Here is a 22,642-nt window from a genome sequence, read left to right as displayed (position 1 = left end):
GAGAGAATTTTTTTTCTTTTTTTAACATTAATAAATTTGAATTTTTACTTCACTAAAAAAAAATCTAATATTTGTTTTCTGATAATTTCTCATCCTCTTTCAAGACCATACTTTAAAGCAGTGGTTTTAACTGGTGGCAATTTTGCCCCACAAGGGGACATTTGGCAATGTCTGGAGACATTTTGGTTGGCATACTTGGGGTGTGGAGGGTGCTCCTGGCATCTGCTGGAGAGAGGTCAGGGAGGTGGCCAAACGTGCTAAAATGCACAGGACAGCCCCCCTACAAAGAATTATTCTGCCCAAAATGTCAGTAGTGCTGAGGTTGAGAAAGCCTTGTCTAAAGTCAGCAGTAACTGTTAACACACAGGACTCACAATAAGCACCTCATCTGGGATTTGAGTCATCTCGATCTCAGACTCGGATTATCCTGTTGCTGACTCAAGTGACTGCTGTGTAGCTGGTTGAGAGAAGGGCCAAAAATACAGACACGCTATCCTTCATCTGGCACAGTTCCTCTGTGGCTGGAGAGAAGCAGGCATGTCCTGAGCCAAAGCTCACCTTAAGGTTAAAATATCATTGAAAGGTACAAGTAGAAACCCAATGGCGGAGCCACTTCTCCTGTATCAGGAGGCTGTTTCAGGGACTATCCTTCATCGTGTGGGCAGAAAATGTTTGCAGGCTGTGCTTCCTGAACAATATTTGCCAGGATTTGCTTCTTGTAGTTTTTGCTGCTTTGGTTTGCATGTTGAATTGTGTCACAGCAAGAAAGGTTGTCTGATGACATTACAAATTGGGAGTAGTTACACATTTAGGCTACCCACCTTTAGTGGGGTTACTTCTAACACTCTTCTCAGATCTTACTCCACAAAAGTACCCCCAGACCCAGGACTGGCATCTAACAGAAGCAACACTGACCGAATGTGCTCATCCATCCAGAACAGGAAAGTGTTTGATAGAAGGACATCTATTTTCCTGCTAGACTAGACTCATACTCATCTCACCTCTATTTCTGTTAGTTCTCACTTTTACCATTTCCTTTATTTTCTGCACAGAGGAGAAACGTAGAAGCTGTGGAAGCTACCTCACAAATCTTACAAAGCTGTTGAAAAAGCAAGGTCGTAGAGCTTTCATTCCAGCCTGTATGGTCCTTATATTCTGACTCACAGAGGCAGCCACACAGGCGCACAAGAAATTGACATCGGCTCTTTGTGGCCATCTATTAGGAAGAACAAAAGGAAAGATGCTTACAGTGTAGAACCAGAACTTCACGATGGGTGCATTGTAGAATTCATAGATTTTTCTGCCCAGGGGGATTAACCGGTGCCTGCTTTGAACTTCCTCTTCATCCTTCTTCCTGGAGGATTCCCCATTGTTTCGTCCCAACATTGCCTACAGTGGAAGAGAATTGATAACATCATGGCAGGGCTCTGGAGAGCCTGTAGCTCAATGTGCTCATTCTACTGATGAGGTAAAGCATGCTCGTAGAACCTAAGAGCTTTGTCCAAAACCCCCAGAGATTTAGAGATTGTGTCTTCTCTGAGTGTGCATTTGCGTTATTCTTAGAATCTGTGTACCCTTTGCTGGGATGGAAGGCTGTAGGGATATTTCTTGATCATTCTCTTCTCTTCCATCCTGGGACCTCTGGAAGATGTGAGTGATAGAAGATACTCAGAGTTCTGAGAGGGAGAAAGAACGTAGCCTGGGAAGGCCAAGAATCTGTCTTTCCTCCCACCCCTCTCTCCCCATATATGTCATGAGACAGGCAGATCTGAGTTTGAATTCTGTGTCCACTCAAGCTAATGACTCATCTCAAAGGAAAATTGGATGAGTAATACCTAATTTATCCAAAGGTTATGAGTATTCAAGAGGTTAAATTATCTGAAGTTCCTGGAGCTAAATTAGGTTAGGAACATCTCCCCATATGCCGTGGTTCCCTGATTTCAAACCCTGTAAAAGCCAAATTACTGCTGGTAGTAGTTTCATGGCAACTCCTGGGCACACTGCCTTCCTCTGCATGGGAGAGTCAACCAAACAGGAGTAGGAAGTCAGCCCTGACCTGGAGGGCCCTCATCTCTCAAGCTGCTGGAGATTTCCTTAAGAATGGAATTATTCCCTTCTCATTCATGGCAGAAGCAGCAGCAACAACAACAATAATGATTAAGCATCACATAAAAGGCAGAATTTGAGAAAAGGCAGGCACATGCCTGTCTGGGTAGCAACTGACAGAGTGGATGCCTAACCCCGTGCCAAAGATGGCTGAAGATCCTATTGGTGATGAGTCCTGGGCTTTTGGTCACTCAGAGGGCGACTGAGTCCTGACTTGGACACTTAGAATCCATGGCACCTTGAGCAAGTCTCCTCTCTGAGACTTAGTTTCTTTCATTGTAAACTGAGGGTAATAATAGCACCTACTATAGAGCTGGTCTACAAATCAATTAGCATCCGGCACTTACGTGCTCAGTAAATATTAGCTAGTGTCTAATGTGAACTGAGACTTTCTCAGATACTCTTGACTGAAATGATCTAGTTGGGATCTCTCACCAGAAAAAAAAAGTGTGGTATTAGGAGTCTATTACAGCATAATTTCTTGGCTTTAATTCTTTAAATATTGTTCTAAGATAAGGTTAGTTCTATAATGTTTGGAAAAATGCAATTTTTATTAAATGTGAGAACAGAGTAAAACTTTAAAACTGCTCAGAGACTGACAAGGATTTGGGACAAGAAAAAGCACTAGGAATATGAGTTTAGAGTTGAGAGATATAATTATAGAAATAATTTAAGTTTATCTTGAAGTTGAGAACAGAGACAACCCCTAGATAATTCTGGTTTCAAACCACCATATCTAAAATATACAAACATTAGTTACAACTATTTTTGTCATTGCCTCAAATATCCACTTTGCTCAAATATGTAATAATCATGAATGATTTACCTGTAACCACAGGATTTCTGGAAAGTGTAACTTCCATTCCTTTATGGACCCTCTAGCTGGAAAAGTACCTTGAGTTAATGAATAGGTAAGATGCCACACTCTGGCCTCTCTAAGCATTTACTTTGATCAGTGACTGAGTCAATCTTCGTGATGGATATAGCACACCAGACAGCGACAGAATTCTATAAATATTGATCATTGACCTCAAGAAACTCTGAAGTTACACGACATTTGTGCCTCTATAATTTATAATTTATGTAATAATTATCCTACTTCTGTTCTGCTTACTTGTATGCTCAATAATATAATACCATTTGGGGACACAATGAGACAGGAATAAAGGCAGCTTGGAGAGTTTGAGGCATCTTGGAGAGTGGCATCTTGGGGTAACCTCTAGGGACAGAGACTTTTCCAACAGTGATAACAACGCCTGGGTCTGTGGACATATTGGGACTTCACTGGTAAAGTACAAGACACTTATCTGGCAATGAAGGTAAAAGAAAAACAAAAACACAACAACCTGATTGGGTTTTATTATTCAGCTACATTCCAAAGTGAATGCATTTTTAAAAGGCTTGCCTTTCATGGGTTTAAGTAAAGCATTTTTGACATTTTATTAATTCTAACCTAAGCAGCTTAACTTGCTGATTTTGTTGATTTCTTTTTCCAGTAGTCAAACATTTCCTTTGCCTACACTCCTTAAAGCAGAACGTAACAGGGTCAAATACAGACAAAACTGCACAATGTGGATCTGAGAAGCTTTGCTGGCTGGACACAGATGTCAAATCAGGGCAAGATCCTTTGAGGTGAACTCAGCTATAAGAGGCTACGAAAATGAAGCAAACTGAGGCTGATATTTTGATATAATTTTGGAAGGGCCAAGGGAAAATGTCCCATTCTAAGAGAGGATATGAAATATTTAACAAAGAAGCTCAAATATCAACCCTATGAAAAGGGCAGGGGAATCAACAAGCTGCATTCTCCAATCCTGTAAAGGGTAAGCCAAGATCAGTGCTCCAACAGTGATAGAATTTGTCATTAGGGTCAAAGGGAGCTCCACCTTCAAGACAAGTGCTGCCCCACCCGGACTTGGCCAGCCTATAAGTCTCTTCCTTCCTTTCCTCCCCGTGCTGTTTCAGCCTGTGGAGGAGAAGCTCAGGCAGTGATGTTACGGTGGTATCTTCTATTTGGTTCTCAGCAAACCAGAACAAAGTCTATTCTCTGGGAAGCAGATTTTGCTCTCAGATCAGAGATGCATCTTTCATTATGGCTTTTTGAAGGATCAGGTCCTCAAAACTCTAGACTGAGCAGGAGAAGGAAACTGCTTCCTTTATTTTCTTCCTTGAGACCCAACCAGAAAGAATATTGCTTCATCTTCTGGCTATCTTCCTAGGATCCTTCCTTGAACCTTCCTAGGATGTATGCCAACGTCAAGGCCATGTCATACTTGGCACAGGAGGCCCATGCATCACTTTTCAATTCTCTCTGCTACATGGTGGACCAAACCAGTTGAGCACCTCCATTTGAGACTAGGAAGAAATTCTTTGCACCCCTTAGCCTATCAGCTAAAAGCGAGGCCAATGGAGTCTGTAGGCCCGGGTTCTAATCCTGACTTTGCAACTACTTAGCTGGGTAACCTTGGGCAATTTAACCTCTCTGAGTCTCAGCTTCCTCATCTGTAAAATGGGATAATAAGAGTACCTACCTTGTGGGATTGTGATGAGGATTCCATGGGTAAATGTATGTAAAGAATTTAGCAATATTGGTAAACATTTATCAAGGCTTACCATGTGCTAGGCACTAGTCTACATAGTTTATATGTACACTTTTTACATAGTTTACGTGTACCTGTGAGCTAGTAATAATAATAATGTTATCATTCCCATGTTACAGTTTAAGAAACTGTCCCACAGTGAGTAGGTGATGGGGCAGGATTCTGGCTCCAGAGTGCACACTCTTTACCCCTCTGCTGATGTAGTCAATAAAGATTCGGTATTACCACTCTCACTGTTTCTGCTAATGATCAAAATATCATTTCCTATCCTTGAAGGGGTTCAGAGGCCAAAATGATGGTAAGATCTATAGGGAAGACAGTCATCTGGTCCTATCATAGAGGGGAGCAGACTCCTCCGCTGATTTTTATAAGGATCCTGAAATGGAAAGGGAACATTGGCTTTTAACTCAGTGAGTCAACAGCTGTGAACGATTAACCCATCGAAAGAGCCCCATGCTATACCCTGCTGTACTTGGGGCTGGGGCTGGCCTGAAAACAGATCTCTAGGAAGGGCCTGCTGGAAGGAAATTGTGCTTATCTGGAGGAAAAACAATTCACAAGGTGGTCCCAGTAGGATAATAATGCAAAGGCCTTTTGTCACCTGAGCAAAACCAATTTTTGTTTTCTCCCCTTACAGCTTCTTCTGGGTCATCACAGTTGTTGGTCGGGGTGGTGGGGAGGGTGGGGGATATCCAGGAAGTCCTGCAGAGTTGTTGCCTGATGGCTCCAAAGCTATGAAGCCTTATTTGTCCCTTTCACAGCATGTGATATTTTTAGACTTTGGATACAATCCAGTGGCAGTCACGCTGCTCAGGCAGGAGTCGCGGGAAGCTGTCCCATGCCCAGCTGCCCCATTCCTCCTACAGAACAAAGCAGCTATGCTCTATAATTATACCAGGAAGAGCTAATAAAAGCCTTCCATACAAACCTCCAAATTCAATTAGTCCTGCATTTGTGAGCCTGACCCCGAAGACAGACAAAGGCTTAGCTTCTGATCAGCAGAACAGTTCCAGCTCAGAGACGCTGGCTGCTCCCAAGTCACAGAGTCCCTTTCCTTCTTTGTGTGCTGACTGCCACATCACCTGGTTGTTTATAAAGCACTGCCTGTTTGGGAAATTGACGGCGCCTTCCTTTTGAATTTCACTGGGTTGTCTTGCACCACTGATAACCCTGGCTGAAGGGTTTCACATAGGATTAGTCCCTATAGCCATGTTGTTTGCACATAGAGGGGACATGGTGGGAAGCTGACCTCGAGAGCTATGGAATCTCAAGTCATATCAATGGGACCAGTGGATCAGGGATTCTCCCCGTGGACAGTAACTGGGTAGTTTTTTCTTACTGTCAGTTCCATGTCTTCTTCATCTTTTTCCTTCGTCGGCTTCTCCGGTTCTTCTGGCTCCTTCTCTTGGAGATGGATTTCCTGGGCCTGAGTCATATAGGGCATGTCGTCTTTGTTCTTGAACTCCAAGCTGAGAATTGAAGGAGGAAGTAGAATTCCCAGAATTACCTAAAGTAATAATAATGATAATAATAATAATCACATTTAAAGGATTAAGATTAGGGTGGTTGCTTAGAATCAGAGGGCCTGGGGTGTGACATATATGTGTATGTGTGTGTGTGTATGTGTGGGTGTATGAGTGTTGTGTGTGCCCTGTATGAGGACCTACACATCTGAATAAACACATTAGTACTAAGAGGGTCACTTCTGCCATCGGGGAACAGTGACGCACAGTAGCTCAGTCTGATTCTGGAGAAACAAAGCATTTTACCCAATTAACACTCAATCTGCATGGGGGAAAATGAGGAAAACAAGATCCACCCAGGGCAAAAGTGGGAAAGAATTTGGATTCCCATTTAGCCATTAGATAGGACTTGACTTTGTGAAATCAATTCATACATACGTCCATTGGCATTTATTTGCTAATGTCAGGTGGAGTTGACTATGTGTCATCTGGTTATTTCTGTAAAAACTACTATCCTAAGTTGACTTTGAGAAAGTCCGCGTAGGAAAGCATGTTATTCTGTTCAGAGCATTCCCATGGCATTTGCTACTATACAACAGAAACACGCACACACACATACACACACACACACACACCCCAGTGGGCCTGTATTCACCATGAGAATCCCCCTGCACAAATGCCCCATGAGGGCCAGCACTGTATTTCTCTCATGCATACACGAGGTGCTTAAATCTCCATGTGATGATACTAAATACATGGGCCTTTCTCATGAAAGGGCAATCGCATTCTCCCTTTGCCAGGGAACAAGAGCTTTTCTGAATCATAATACTGATATCTGACCTGTGCTCCCTAAATCTTCTCCCACCTCTCCCCTCCATCCTAAAATGGTTCTGCTGCACAAGGCATCTGAATCGGAATCTCCTTGAAGAAACTGCACCAAGGTGAGGGGCTAAGAGAGATCCTGAAGGGTAGGTAAAAATGCTCCTCAAGCCATGAGGCAGGGGCAGCCTGCGCTTGAATGCCCACAGAGACTGGAGAGCAGCTGGGGGAAAACGGAGAGTGGTGACCCTGAACTCAGGGTGCCTGGCAGGCCTGCGAAGGCTCAGGTGGCATGCTGGCAGCCTTCAGGGGACATGACACCCTGTCCTCTGAGCTGAGAGTCTGGCTTGGCAGTCACCAGCAGTGAGCTATGCAACAGCCATGACCCATTTCACGGAACCCTTGTGGGACCTTGGGCCAAGAGCTCACAAGAAGGGTGGAGTGGTGGAGGGGTGCTGGTTAAATAAGGGTGGCCACAGCGATTGCTGTGGTCTGGTGGCCCTTCTGCTTTGGCCTGACCTCAGAGTCACCCGAATCAAGCATTTTAAAACTTTCTTTTAACCGTCTCCCTCCCATTTTTTCTTTCTTTTACTTCTTTCAGTTTAATGTTTTCCTTGCAAAACATTAAAGAAAACATAAAAAAGCAAAGGCCACACATCGTCCTACTTTCCTTCTAACCCCAGTGGTAGCCACGACAAGCAATTTACTGTGTATCCTTCCTGTTTTTTTTTTAAAAAAATTAATTTGCACAGATATAACTACATGTACATGCTTAAACACGACAAAAATGGACTCAGGCTCTACACACTGGTTTGTGACTTGTTTTTCTTCACTTAAGAGTAGATCAGTGCCACAACTAGAAGGACCCACAACTAAAATGTGCAACTATGTACTGGGGGGATTTGGGGAGAAAAAGCAGAAAAAAAAAGACTGGTAAAGGTTGTTAGCTCAGGTGCCAATCTTTAAAAACAGAAATAAATAAAAATATTAAAAAAAGAGAATAGATCAGGATTATCTAGCAATGCCTTTACATATTAATCTATCTCATTTTTATTTCAGTTTAAGAAATTTCTCCAGTATAGCTGATAAGCATCAACGTCTCTTCATGACATAGTACAAAGGAGGGCCAGGGCATTAAGGCTTCCCTGGTGGTGAACAGTTGCCTAGGTAACTGGCTCCTGGGGCAGGATGGCTTGTGCCAGAGCAAATGGTGCCCCTATGGTACCTGAGTGTTACCAACACGTTTGACTCTTCTAAAAAATATAAATGTCTACGTGCCATCTCTAGAAATTCTTTTAGCAGAATTTGAGGGAGGCCCTAGCTTCCACATGAAAAAGAAAAAACTATACGGAAGATTCTGATGTACAGTTGGGGTGTAGAACTACTCTCTCGAGATAAGAGAACGCCTAACACCACCATAGATTTGGCTTGGAAGACACCAACCAACCCTCCGGTCCTCATAGTCAACAGGTCCTCCTGGGCGCGCTGACCTTGAGGCCTGAGTTCTTGCGCATGCGGAGCCGGCCCATCCACATGTCCGTGAGCAACATCTGGCTGCACGTGTGTGCAATGAAGTCGCGGTGCTTGGCAGCCACAGCGAGCTGCAGGCATGTGGCATTGCTCCAGTTCTTTAGCTCATACGTCAGCAGTTTCATGGCCAGCTGCTCGTCCTGCTTGTAGGACTGGTCCAGGAGCTCCACGGCCAGCTGGCCAAAGTCCCTGAGAAAGAGAATGTGAGGAGTTGTCTTTTGGCCTTCTTGGAGACTTAGATGATGAAAGTGGGGACCCACTGGCCAAGCCACAAAAGGTGGTTGCTGTGTGGTCTAGTTGTTTCTTATGGGTCTAGTCTGTTCATTCACTCCTCCAGCCAAACATCCATTAAGCATCTACTATGTGCCAGATACTGTGTTTAGAACCCGGGGTGTAAGTTAAAGAAGGTACGATCCCTGCACTCAAAGCCCCCAGTTCGAGCATATGGATAGGGAGGCTGACCAATAAATCAATGGTTAGAGTGAGTCTTCTCAAAGGTGACAGTCTGAGCCTTGTCAACCGCAAGTGTGTGATCTTGAATGAATGAAGTTCTCTGAGCCTCATTCTCTTCCGCTGTAAAATATGCGTAATAAGAGTACCTACCTCTTGGGGCAGTTGAGAGGATGAAATGAAATCTTCTATGTATCTGTATGTAGCTCTGTATCTAGCACTCTGCCCCGTAAACATTCATTATTCACGTCCACCCCCTATGTGTACCATTGGGTGATACTGCCTTCCCTTAAAGTTTTGGGTAGCTCAGACCCTCCAGTACTTGGGGCCCACCTTCCCTTCTCTGCCCTTGACCACCCCATTTGCTGGGCTGGCCAACCTGGAGTTGTGGTTCAGCTCCTGGGAGATGTCATCGACCATGTCATTCTCGGAAGCCTCGTGCGCCATGGCTTTACAGAGCTTGCAGGCCACCAGGGCCTTGGCCATGGCCTCCTCGCCGTGCTGCCAGAAGAACAGGGCCATCTTCTGTCGCTTCATCAGGACGGCCCATACCATCAGCTCGTGGAAAGGGAAAGGGAAGTGGTTGATCTCAGGGTCATCCAAGTCAATGTCCACCTCTTCTTCACGCTTCTTGGTTGTCTTTCTTCCTCGCCTCAAGGGAACATCGTCCTGTAATTTCAGGGAAAAGACACAGAGGTGGAGTTAGAAATGAATCACGTCAACTTATAAATAGTTATTGCCTGTCTACTACTGGCCCAGCTCTGAGACAGATACAGAAATGAACTATCCTATTCCAACTCCTATCCTAAATGAGCTTACAAGCTCCTATATGCCTAAGTGTTAAAAAAGTTATAATAAATGCATAACCGCAGTCCGAAGGGAACATGTCAGTGTTGTACTTTAATTAAAAAAATATTTTTTAATGGACTATTTTCTTTTTACTTTTGTCCTTTTTTTTTTCCGTACAGGTTGGGTTATTGGTACCTCATGATGGACAGTGCTACCCTTTTCCTTGAAAGGATAAGGATATCCTATACTTGCATTTGCATATATGATAATAACCACATGAGCCAAAGATGGGAAACAGATCACCTCTCTCCAGTTTCTGCACACCTCATTAGATACATTGGTGAAGTATTTCTGGCCTTTGGATCTGTCGCCATTTGTAAACACCCATGAAGAGATTCCACTGACTGGAATTTATACGCTTCCTTGGTTTTCAAGTTAGTTAGTATTTCAAATAGGATTTATTTTTCTTGTTTGCAACGTTAATTTAACCTCATGGTGGAATTTTCAAAGCTGCAGTGACCTGCCCCGTGACGCTGGGAAAAATTTTACTTCCTCATTTTATAATCTTGTATAAGCCCTACCACGGAAGTGATTTTATGTATTTTTAAAAAATGTGTAATAAAGAAAATAAATAATTGACACTAAGAATTTGAGCAAACACTTACCTCCATTCCCAGCAGCTTCAAGGCTTTGGGCTGTTAAAAAAAAATGTTATGTGTAAAGTTAGATCTTTCTTTACAGAGGTAAGAAAAAATCCTACTATGTTTTAAACAAGTAATGGAACAAATCTATTGTACCACATAACATCTATTCATTTCACTACACAAAGCCCCACAGGGCAATGTATTTGTAGAAAGTCTAAGAGAATTAGGGATTTAGTGATTTTCCTGAAACACAGAGGATTAGGAAACTGGAGAAGCATAATGAGATTGCCCAAGGGCAGAGCCAGCAGGTTTATAATCTCTTTTGTGGACCAAGATTACTTCCATCTTCCTAGAACCATCCTGCTTGCCTGACTTCTCTATGACATCAAGCACTTGGGTGAGCAAAACGTTCAATCAAACCATCAGATGTTTCTCAAGTCTCTGAAAGACCTCTATTATCTAGAGACTTGGGATATTATTTAGAAACAGGTTTAGATGCTTCATACTGACCATCTCTCCATGTTGCTGCTCAGTAGAGCAAAGGTGAGTGGGGCCAGAGGGGTATGTGCTGATGGTGGCAAAAGGCGCTCAATGCTCAAGTGTCAGCATGTAACAGCAGCATCATTGGTCATGCTGGGAATGTGCAAAACAGGCACAGATCAAGACGGAGAGAGAAGGTAACTCAGCAAATTGCAGCCCCTGACTTATATTTATCAAGGGGAGATACAAAATTACATCTCAAGGGTCAGGAATTCCAATTCTATGTTTTAAGTATTACAGAATGGTTGGGTGCCATCTTGAAAGTTATTTGAGTACACAGTTAGGTTACAGCACTTACAGTTCCTCCAAATTTTATTTGACCATTCAAGTAGGAGTAACTTGAACCTTGTCTCTCTCTCTTTGTTTCTCTTTTAGCTTCTAAAATGACCATTAGTTGAAATTTCTGTGATTTTGTGTTCTTATTTATACTTTTTGGTGTTTTCAAAGTTCTAGCATCACAAAATACTTTCATAATCAAAAGATAAGCTTTGTTAAAAATAAAAATCATGCCCACCACCAGCTAGTGCAGCAGTTTTCAAAATGTGGTCCATGGACCATGCGACTCTTCCAGGGAGGTCTGTGAAGTCAAAGCCATATTCATAATAATACTAAGATGTTATTTGGTTTTGACACTGTGTGAACTTTTGCACTAATGGTGCAAAAGTAATGGTGAATAAAACTTCTGGGTGCCTTAGTCAGAATGAAGGAAGTGGTACCAAACTTTATTAGTTGTCATTAGATTTCACTGTTATGTACTTGAAGTTTTACAAAAATAAAGCCAGTTTCACTCAAGAATGTCCTTGATGAGGCCTAAAAAATTAACTTTATTAGATCTCTACCCTTGATAATACAAATGTCTTTTTACTATTCTGAGGGATGAAATGGGACGTATACTTCTGTTACATACTGAACTATGATGAGTTGTCCTGAGGAAAAACACTTATGTGTCCATTTGGATTGAATCATGGCCACTTTGTTTCAAGGACTCTACTTGAAGGAAAGACTGGCAGACAAGTTATGGTTATTCAGACTTGGATCTTGGCAGACATTATTGGAAATGAACAAAGTGGGACTGTCATTTCAAGGAAAACAACTGACCATATTGGTTGCCAATCACAAAATTCAAACTTTCAGGCAAAAATTAGAATTTTGGAAAACTTGTCCTCCCCCACCCCATGATCTTGACAGTTTTTCAGTACTTAAAGTCTTTTCTGCTGAGATTGGAGGTGATAATGATTGTGAGTTTTTGAAATTGTATAATGAAATGTGTCAACATTCGGAAGATGTGCATAACTCAACATGTTACCATGTACCAGTATGGTACAGTATAATAATGTACTAGCATTTTACAATCTACGATGTTACAAGATCCATACAAAGGGCAAGATATGGTTTTAATGTAACAAAATATAACAGTATGAAAAGTTCATTGAGGCGGTTTCAGATTTCACATTGCAACTAATCTTTAAGAAATTCCCACTTGTTGAATTTTGATGTAGTATCAAAAAATAATATGTACAACTATCTGTAAAGATTATTAGAATACTCCTTTCTTTTTTTGGATATATTTGTCGTATTCGTCACATATTTGTGTGAGGTCAGATTTTCTTCATATACTTCAACCAAAACAGCATCTCACAAAAGGGTGAATGCAGAAGTAGACCTGAGAATCTAGCTGTCTTCTGTTAAAGCAGACATTACAGAAATTTGCAAAAAATGTAAAACGTTGCTACTCAATTTTTGTTTTTGAAAATAGTTATTTTTCACATTTATGTTCACATGTAATGGGTTTCTTATGGCTATCTTAAAACGAATAAATATTTTTAAAGTCAATTTTTAATTTCTGATATGATAAATGTTGATAGAACTCATATAGATAAAAGGTTTTTGGTGTCCTCAATAATTCTTAAAGGTATAAACAGATCCCAAGACCAAAAACCTTAAAAACTGCTGAGGTAGATAAGATTAATTGGAATATCATTATCAGCCCCTGATCACTAAGGCTGCCTCTTAGTGCCAGTTTCTGATTTGAACTGGACCTAGTGAGGAAAAGATACGCGCGTATCACCCAATACGTTCCTTTTTTAAAAAAATGGATTTGACGGCGGCAGGAAGAGGCGGGGCAGCTGCCTTCTCATCTCATCTCCTCCTTGGAGACAAGGAAGTTACACCCCAAATCCCTCGCACCCCAGTCCCCAGGAATCCAGGAAACGGAACCCGCTACAAGCCTCACCCTCTTGGGGCCGAAGAGGTTGTGGTAGAGCGTCCGGAAGCGCTTGCGCGTGTAGTTGCAGCGGTAGGCGCCGCCCATCAGGTACTCGATCACCAGGCCGATGTCGATCAGGCTGATTCTGTAGTCCGGGGGCAGGTTCCCCTACCAGGGAAGAACAAAACAAACAAACAAACAAATCCAGAAGACAGCGTGGTTTACTAAGGATTCTATTCCATGGGTTCTGTAACTATTTTAGAGTAAAAAAAAAAAGATAATTGAAAAAGAAACATATGAATGTATTATTATGCTGGTTAATTGATTCACCTTAAAATAGATCCAACCGAAACCTGGGTATTCTCGCTTGGAAAGAAGACATAAGTTAAATAAGAAGATGCAGTAATCGTCGGCAATAACAGAAAATCAAAATATTTATTCAAGTCTTCAGCTGGGGAGAAAAAAACACCAGTGTAGCAGAAAGAAACACAAGGCTAGACATGGCAAGTGCTATCGCTCCCAGCCACTAGGAACTGGGTTCCCCGGATGTCCCCCGTGGAACCCCCTCGGACCCCCTCGCTGCTCTGCCCCTGACCCAGGCCTGTGAGTACCGTCTTGCCCATCATTTATCTCTTCACACTCACTAAATGAAGACTCCTTCCAGAAGATGGCTGTTATTACCAGGGTCTGCAGTGGGTGCGATATGCTTTAGAGCTCAGTGTCCTTTATACAAAATCTCTATCACCAATTTAAAAAATTGGCACCTTTTTCATAAAAGGAGAGCGGGATGGATGTCAGGATGAAGTCATTTGTGAACATCCCTTGTGTTTAAAGAGAAGGGGGAGGAGTCAGAGAAGAAATTTTATTAGTGGAATATTTATTTTCCCAGAATTAAGGAGGTTTTTCAGATTTTCTTTCAAAGAAAATAGTGCTTCTTAAAGACCTAGAATTATGGTGTATCTTTTAGCTGTTTGCCGTATATAGATGCAAAAACAGAAGAGTTTTTATGGTGATCTACTCATTACTGGTTTCTGCTTCAAGAAGCAGCTCTGTAGGGTCTAAGGAAAATCCTTGCTCTGTTAGGTCGAGGAAGAATTAGTCCCACTGTGGGAAATTCTGAGCGCACAGTGAGTTCCGAAGGGCGTGATTGATCGCCTCTCACCGTCTGCTTCAGCTCCTTAAGGAAAGCGCCTGCTCCATACCAGGAGTGGTGGGGGTACCACACCATGTAGGAAGCCTGGTGCACTGTGTCCTTGGATATATTTTGGAGAGGCATGAGGGCCTTGTCCACATTTGTCCTTAATGGAGGACATGGCAGGATGCTGTATGAGATTTCTGCCACTTCACAGAAGTGGCTCCTAGCAATAGTGGTGGTTCTCTAACTTGGGTGGCATCAGAATCACCTGGGGAATTTGGTGACAGCACAAAGGCCTGGACCCTGTCCTGCTTCAGTGTTTGGGCCTCTATGCACTTTATCAGCTCTCCAGGCGATTCCGATGTACACCAACGTCTGTGGACCTGCTGGTCTACTAAGTAAGGTGGGGTTACGCCACAGCTCAGGAAATGCATAGTGTATAAAGGTAATCACCTTATTAGGGAATTAGCTCAAGTTGTTTTGCTAAACTGAGGCTAGATTTCCAGTTATCCTTACTCAGCTTTATCTATGCTCAATGGCATCCATTCGAAGGGTTTGGGATTCAGGGTTAGAGGTGGCCCACTGTATCCTACCATCAAACCGATAGCTTTATATTTTTAATTGTTTTATTTATCTTTGTGTTCCCAGTGCCTTTTATAGTCCTGGTGTATGGTAGGCATTCAGAATGTTTTTTGTTGTTGTTGAAAATGTGAATGAGTAAAACAGTAAAATTAATTGATGTGCTTGGGATGAAGTCTCAGTTTGGGAATTTTCAATATTATGTTCTCAGTCACAGAACTAACTAGCCACAGGCTGAGTCACCCCGGGAGAGCCCTAGTTCGCTGTGGAAGTTTGATTTGCAACGAGTATGGCTATATTCTCAAAGGAGTAGGCATGAAGGGACAGCAATTGCAGCCCCAGCCTCAAGCGTATGAGACCCCAGTGCTGTCCCCAAACTTACTTCCCAGCCCCGTCTCTCAGGTTCTACCTTTCCCTTGGCTTGGGGCACAAGGCCAACTTGGGGATCTAATTTGAGTGGTGGAGCAAAATGGGACTGCGTGAAGGGCCTCATATCTGAAGTGTGAGCACTTTGAGGCACAGAACCCCTCCCCTCCTTGACCGTAGCCCATCAGAACCCAATCTGAGATCCATTTCATCAGCTGAATTGTCCCGTCACAGGAAGGGTCTCTACTCTCCTCCCCACCTGTCTCTGAATTTTGAAATCTCCTTTGTTTAAAGATTATCTCATCAATCCAGCTGAATCGCCAAATTAAGCTATCCTCAGGCTAAGACCAATTGTCTGACTTCTTTATGCAAAGTGTGGCAAAAATATAAAAAAGGGAACTTAGAGAAAGTTTTATTTTAAGATAGTAACTTTTCATATATTGTCCTTTCCATAGACATTAAACTGAGTTTAAAAATACTACTCATGCAACCACTTTTCTTCATTATCTTGGAACAGGTCAATAAGGGGCAGTTTCTGTACCATCTGCTCTACCAGACCATTAGGCAAGGCTGTTATTTAAAGAGTAGAAGAGCTCCTGAGCAGGGGCATGCCTGGGTCAGCTACATCTCATTTACACTTGGCCCCTGTAAGGATGACCTCCAGAGGACGCCCACCCCATCTCTCCTTTTCCTTGGCTCTGTGAGGCAGGCAGGCAGGCTAAAGAAGACTGGCTATGAGTCAGCTGCCCGGAACTTCTGTCTGTCCTTCTCAAATTGGCTTCTTTCTCTCAAGGCCTCAGTTTTCTTCCTAATAAAAGGGGTTGAACTCCATGTATGGTCTGTACTGCTCAAGTACCAGGTTTTGGAAAAATCCCCAAAGGATTTATTGTAATGCAATTGAAAGGCAATCATAGCAGGTCTATGAATTTGTGTCAATTTTTAATCTTGTAAGAATTTTCTGAATTTAAAACGTGGGTAATAGTGAGCTTAATACCTACATATTTTCTTTGGAGAAACCTATGTGTGAGCATCAGTTTGAATTCTAAGAACGAGAACCAGTATTGCCGAAGACTACTACTGAATGGCGATAGTTATGCTTTTGAGGTGTCTGTAAATGTGGGGTTGTCAGGGAAGTGATAATAGTAAAATTCAAAATACTAAATAAACATTTAAGATGGGCAAATAAAATATTTTTTGCAAACGACTATTCATAAAGGGCTGTTAGGTTTATATACTACCAAAAAAGGTGCTGGGATCTTCTTTTTCTAGAAGCTTATCATATAAAGCTTGATTATTACAGAGTGACGGAGTGATTGATGTATGATCTGGTCTGAGGCAGGAGAAAGGATTTGGTTACCGCTCTGGGTTTTACCCAGCGTTGAGTGCAAGGAACTGACTTGCATTCTGTGTGACCACAAGGGGGCGATGTTCACCTAGCCGAAGCCCCTGAGGGCTCTTCCCTCACCTGTGTTTACCTGCCTGTTCCATCTGTACTAAGGCGATGTAAGGAATACACAGCTGACTGGAGGATTTGGGGATAAGGAGAGAGTCAGATGCTCTTGTTGAAGCGATATCTGGAGGAGGGAAAGCTTACTTTACCAAATAATGTGTTTGAACTCAGCCTGTAAGACTGCTTGCATCTGTTGCTTTCCAGAGGTTTTTGGAGCAGAGAAATTCAGGGAAATTGGTTTTACAATTTTTCCTAGGAAGAGTGGAAACCTTAGGGGAAGAAGAAGTAGATTTCATAAAATTAATAAAATTGGGTACACTTTAGGCCTCTTGGGAGGACTGTGTCCTGGGTGGACTCTGAAGGGGATGGCAGCCTTGGTGCATGTTTGAGGTGCTGGGCTGATGGCCTTGATCATCTGTGACCTGCACATGTCACTGATGTGCAGAGAACAGCCAGCAACACGACCCGCCATGGAAATAGCACTGGGCTGAACTGTGGTCCTGGCTGTGTGCCCCTTGTGGCCCTGGACAGGTCACCTCCTTTCTCCGTACTTCAGTCCATGCTCTGAAAACAGGCAATCTGGACACAGTTATTGCTAAGGTCCTATTTCTACAGGTCCAATTGTAGGATCACTACCTGGCAGGCTGCTCTTTCTCTGCTGCCAGGTCACTGGGCAAGGACCCCCATCCACAGCTCCCAGGGTTGATGTAATTTCCAATAATCCCCTGGGGTTTGGCTAGTGGAGATGGGGACTCAGAGACAAGGGATGGTAAAGGAATAGACAGGGATGGGGGTGTGCTCATCACATCCACTTCCTCTGGAAAGAGCAGAGAAAGTGAACGGCACCTCACATACCAACAGGTAATGACCAAAAACCTTCTGGAGGAGTCTTCCTTCTCTTGCGTCCTTTTCAAATAGGACATCAGAAACGATACTGGAGGAACATTCATTCTGCCTGCTGTTCCTCTCATTTCCCCCCTCCCCTTTTTGATAATTACTTTGGTAATTGGTAAAGCCTGAACACTTAGTTCCCATTTCATGCCTTAACAACACATGGCAAGCCACATGATTCAAATCATTTGATCCACAGCATAAAATAGGCTTGGATCTATAGGTGGGTACAACTGACAACTTGAAAACTTTGTTTCCTTTTCTCATGCTATGGGCTGCTACTCTCGAGCTAAATTTTAATCCATGCCATGCCTAAGGATGTCTTTTAATCTAAAGAACAGTTTAAATTCACTTATTACATCTCCTCTAAATGTTCTCTGTTTTCAGATGTCGGCTCATGATATGATTATCAGATTTCAGCTGTTGAGGAAACCTTTTTTTTCTTTGAAGCTCGTAACAAGCCTTCAAAATAAGATTGTTTCCTTCTGATGTATGTGAGCTGTAAAATGATTGCTGGTTGTCAGGTTTAGCAAGGGAGAGTAGGGAAAAGACCATCTTGGTGAGAATTCACGGGAGAAGAGGACCTCCCCCGAGGTTTGGCATGGTGGTAGACTGGGCAATTAGTCCTTAAAAAAATAAGAAGCCTTTGCAAATTTGCTTGAATTTAGCAGATGGGATTATGAAAATGTCCTTTCTATACCCAAAGTGTGTCTGAAATGCTTTTTTTCTTTTCATTCTGCAAAGCTCTGGGTCTTGATTCCCATGTAAGTGAGCTTTAAATTATCATCATTTCACCGCTACTTCTATATAATACTCAAATACCACCCTCCTTGGATGGGAAGGGGTAGTCTAGGTATCTGAAGTATTAGCACATTTAAGAAAGAAAAACTACTACTTTAAAACATACAGAGGCACAGATTGAGCAGACAGTTAGCTACTAAAATGGCAAGTTAGATCCACGGAGAAGCAGACAGACTCGAGCCGCTCTGGTTTAATGCGAGAGCATTGGTACATCCAATGGATTTATGCATGGAAACAGTTCAGGGAGTGCGGTTGGCTTGTATTGCTTTAAATTTCTGATTGATGCTGAATAGCAACTCCTTTACCCCATTGCTCCTAGATTATTCCCTTGATATAAACAATTTGAGATTTTGGAATTAGCTTGGGAGCAGTTTTCCACGGTCAATTCTGTTGGTTTCAAAGGCTAGCTGGACTCAGAGATGTCAGGCTGGGCAACTTACAAGGGTCTGACCATTCCTAAATGCATTCTCTGGGTTCATAAGAGTTATTTATATTTAATTTTACAAGCATCTGATTAAACACTATGTTTAAGGTCCAGAACTGTGTTCCTTAACTTATGAATGGCATTTTGTATCAAGACTTATCACTGATTAATTTTTTGCCACAGATTAAATCAATTAATATGTACGTAAAGTCCTATAATCATAAAGCACAAAGCGCATGCTAATTATTACTATGTTCCTGAATTTTGAAAATTGCTTCAACTGGCCAAGATTTTCTTAGCATTTTAAACATAGTTTTTGTAGACTTTGTACATGTAATTGGCCTAAATTGCTGGAAGTTATCTGGAACCATCTGAGGAAGATGTACACCAACATTAATTTCTCTCTCAGTCACTGCTTAAAAAACATAAGCAAAACCCCTCATTTGCAGCTCTCTTCGTCCATATAACATGAAATGTAGACAGTCCCAGCTCCTTTGGCTGCATTGCTATTCTTTCTCACTCTCCAATAGTCAGACGCTCACCTCTGTCATAGAAATAAACGGAGTCTGTGCTTCCTGCTCCTGTTTCTTCCCAGGGGAGGAAACTAAACTCAGCCTTCTCGTCCCTCCCCACCTTATTGGTAAAAGGATAAATCGTTCCTAAGCCAGTTCAGTCCTATCCTGGGCGATCTGTTATCATTTATTCCAGTCACTAAATTATTAGTCAGTAAATGAATCCTTATGTAACTATCTTCTTGCTCCAGTATTTGGATCACACTTAAAAGAAAAATAAAACTGCTCCTCACTAATACTCCTTCTTCGCAAATTCTTACCCTCCTCTTCTTTCTTGTTAGTCTCTATTATTTTTGAGTTACATCTTTAGCTAAGAAGTTTTTTTTAAAAAACCCCTACCTTAAAAATATCTACATGACTTCTAATACAAGCAAAGTGAGTAAATGTAAGAGGCAGGTAAAGGGATCAGAAAAGAGACAATGGTACTGCAGAGCAGAATCCTACGAGGAAGAGACCTAAGAGAGGAATTTTGATCTTTACACTCAGTGAAATCGAACTGCAAAAGTCCCTTTGAAAATCAGGCAAGACACTGAGACACTGGGCGATGGAGGTGGATGGGCGGCTTGGATTGGCCGGTCGCTGGCATGAGGGACCAACGTGTGGCTGTTTCCGCACAGATGCTCACAGTTCCTTCAGCGACACCGACTAGCTTCGGGTGAGGCTGATAATATTTATTGTTTTCGAAAAACTCAAGACATTTTATTGAACACGAGCAACAAATGACCTGACACAGAGTACATGTTGGATGTGTACACTTAATCTTCCGAGATACTTGCCCTGTTTAGTTTCCAGGCAATTTTAAGCCAGGATAAATTAAACAAAATTGGAAGAACTGAGGGAAAGAGAAAAGGGTTTTGCTGAGGGCAGGTGTGCTTATGGCTGGAAGCGGGGCAGACTAAGGAAAGATGGGATCTTGGTAAATGATTGTGGGGTCGGACGTACAGATTGCACAGCATCTGCTTCCCTTGCTTTGAAAGAGCTACAGGCTTCACTCACTCACACAGATGAAAAATCCTTTGTTCAGGTTGTGTGGAGATGGTAGGAAAGTTTCAAAGGGTCAAAAGAAGGAGGGTTTTTTCTTTGTATCCGTTACTCATTACTAGCAAAGGTCCAGCTGGCTAATAAGAACATTATAAGCTGCCCCAGGGCCTTTGCTTGACCTTTCAAAGGAAAAATTTAACAAGTGGCTACAGAAAACTTGAAGCCAATGTTCTAGCCAATGACTTCCTACAAGAGGATGGAACTGTACTCTATTTTTGATCTCACTTTGTAGCTTTCTCCGAGTATATTCTGTGGACTCTGGTGAGGAATTGCTACACATCGGTAGGTGTGGATACCTGTGTGTCTGTGTGCCTACGTGTACATGCATATGTGTATCGGGTGGGGGAAGTGCCACCATCTATTTTATCTTTTGGAGTTAAAACATCACTTTCTGGGATCGCTGTCAAGGTTTTGGAACCGAAGTAACCTCTGAAAGAGACTATATGGGGCAAGAGAACAAGCACTTGGTTAAGATTAAACATAAGCTTCATGTGCCTCTCTCTTTTCATCTATAAATGGGAATAACACTATATGATAATAAAATAATAATTCTACTTTATAGAATAGTAGTAAAGATGAAATGAGCTGAGACGTATAGAAAGCTTAGATTAGTGTCACGCACCTAGTCATCACTGAATCTTAGTACTGTCATTTTATTATCAACCAAAGGACCTGAGTTCTAATCCCAGCTCTTCACTAACCTCTTAATATAGTTCTCACCTCCTTGTATTTCATCCTTCTCCTCTGTAAAATGGGAATAAATCTACATGATCCAAACCTACTGGCTTTTTTTCCCCCTATTGAATTAGACGATGAATGTGAAAAAGTATACTGGAAAAAATAAAGTGTTAGCAGGATGGAATGCACATATGTATTTTAGCTGCTGCTGCTCTGCGAACTTTTTGAGCTGTGTTTACTCCACCCTGTATAATGCCAGACGTGACAGTGACACGTTGCATCAGGAGCTGGTAAGTAAAGATACCTTCTATGGTCAGTCGGACAGATGGAAACTGGCTCCCCAAACAGTGAGGGCCTATGAAAAATACAGGTAATGGCATAAATCCACACGGCATGGGAGAAAGCCTAGAGTTCCACTATCCAAAAGCAGTATGTCCAATGAAAGCATCCCCACCACGGAGACTGGAGGTAGGCCCGCAGCTGCGTTGTAAGCAGAGATGTCAGAGTGAGAAGACAGACACACAGGCTGTGTCCTGAAATGAGGGGGGTCTGGCGGGGGCAGGAATATTCCGGCAGCTCATGCAAAACAGAGGCGCTTTCTAATCACAGGAAGCAGTCAAGACAGGGCCTCCGACCTGCGGTCGAGAGGGTTCTTACCTTTTTGACATCCCTGACCAAGTGGTACAATGTGTTTGAGGGCCCATGTCTCTGAAAACAATAAAGAAGAATCAAATGGTTTTGCTAGTCAAGGGGCTCTCATTGGCAAGGCAGGAAGGATCTGGAAGGAAGGGTTCTGGCTGGTGGAGGGGCAGTTCGTTAAGGTGAACCTTGTTGTAGTTGCTCAGTTGTACTCATCTTTTCTAAACAAACACACTGGCAGATTTTGGATTGTGGTTCCTCGAGAAAAGCCCTTGGAGGTTCCAGGATCAAACTGTATCAAGGAGGTCATCAACGGTGTTGACAGCTGGGCCAAAACACCTCTTAAAAGGCTCGTTGTGCAGCAGGGGGAGACAAAGGGGTCAATTTACTGTGTTGGAAAGAAATATGCTTTGGCACATTGCCAATCCCAACTGGTTTATTACCCATAATGAATGAGAAATTGTCTAAAGCAAGGGTTGGCAAACTTTTTCTGTAAATAGCCAGGTAGTCAACATTTTAGACTTTGTGGACCATCCAGTATTCATCGTAACTGTTCTACTCTGCTGTTGTGCAAAAGTAGCCAGAAACAATACATCAACAAATGAGCTTGCCTGTGTTTCAATAAAACTTTACTTTTGGACACTGAAAGAGAGTCAAATTTCAAATAAATTCAGCATGTCACAAAATATCATCCTTCTTTTGATTATTTTCAACCATTAGAAAATGTAAAAAACCATTCTTAGCTTGCAGGCCATACAAAAACAGGCACCAGGCTGGATTTGGCCCTTGGAAGTTGATGGTAGTTTGCTAAAATCTGGTCTAAAGAAAAAGCCACAGGCTATTTGGGAAAAAGAGAGCCTTGGGGACCAGATGTATGTTTGTTTAAGGTAAGAATAAACTGAAATGGCTTGCTATCCTA

At 42.3% G+C, this 22,642-nt stretch overlaps 1 protein-coding gene and 1 long non-coding RNA gene across 19 annotated transcripts in view; one reads left to right on the top strand and one right to left on the bottom strand.

The window, feature by feature from the left end:
* LOC139078683 (uncharacterized) overlaps window positions 1-12,774 on the top strand; it is a 76,754-nt gene extending 63,980 nt beyond the window's left edge. Inside the window, exon 5 of the long non-coding RNA XR_011531699.1 lies at window positions 9,937-12,774. This is a non-coding gene — a long non-coding RNA (uncharacterized lncRNA). The remainder of the gene's footprint in view (window positions 1-9,936) is intronic.
* TRPM3 (transient receptor potential cation channel subfamily M member 3) overlaps window positions 1-22,642 on the bottom strand; it is a 502,828-nt gene that overhangs the window by 69,281 nt on the left and 410,905 nt on the right. For 9 of the 18 annotated variants that reach the window (XM_070590426.1, XM_070590437.1, XM_070590427.1 and 6 more), the window contains 8 exons: window positions 21,742-21,792; window positions 13,478-13,513; window positions 13,175-13,315; window positions 10,423-10,452; window positions 9,348-9,637; window positions 8,479-8,707; window positions 6,046-6,213; window positions 1,249-1,389 (listed from right to left, as the gene is read on the bottom strand). In XM_070590426.1, the coding sequence (XP_070446527.1) occupies window positions 1,249-1,389; window positions 6,046-6,213; window positions 8,479-8,707; window positions 9,348-9,637; window positions 10,423-10,452; window positions 13,175-13,315; window positions 13,478-13,513; window positions 21,742-21,792 (1,086 nt within the window). The remainder of the gene's footprint in view (window positions 1-1,248; window positions 1,390-6,045; window positions 6,214-8,478; window positions 8,708-9,347; window positions 9,638-10,422; window positions 10,453-13,174; window positions 13,316-13,477; window positions 13,514-21,741; window positions 21,793-22,642) is intronic. The other 9 variants (XM_070590428.1, XM_070590429.1, XM_070590440.1 and 6 more) reach the window with 1 other exon arrangement.

Source organism: Equus przewalskii, chromosome 22 (genome assembly GCF_037783145.1).
Source record: "Equus przewalskii isolate Varuska chromosome 22, EquPr2, whole genome shotgun sequence".
NCBI classification, from domain to species: Eukaryota; Metazoa; Chordata; class Mammalia; order Perissodactyla; family Equidae; genus Equus; species Equus przewalskii.
Note: the sequence above shows the minus strand (reverse complement) of the source record. Positions and strands in the feature narration are given on the sequence as shown.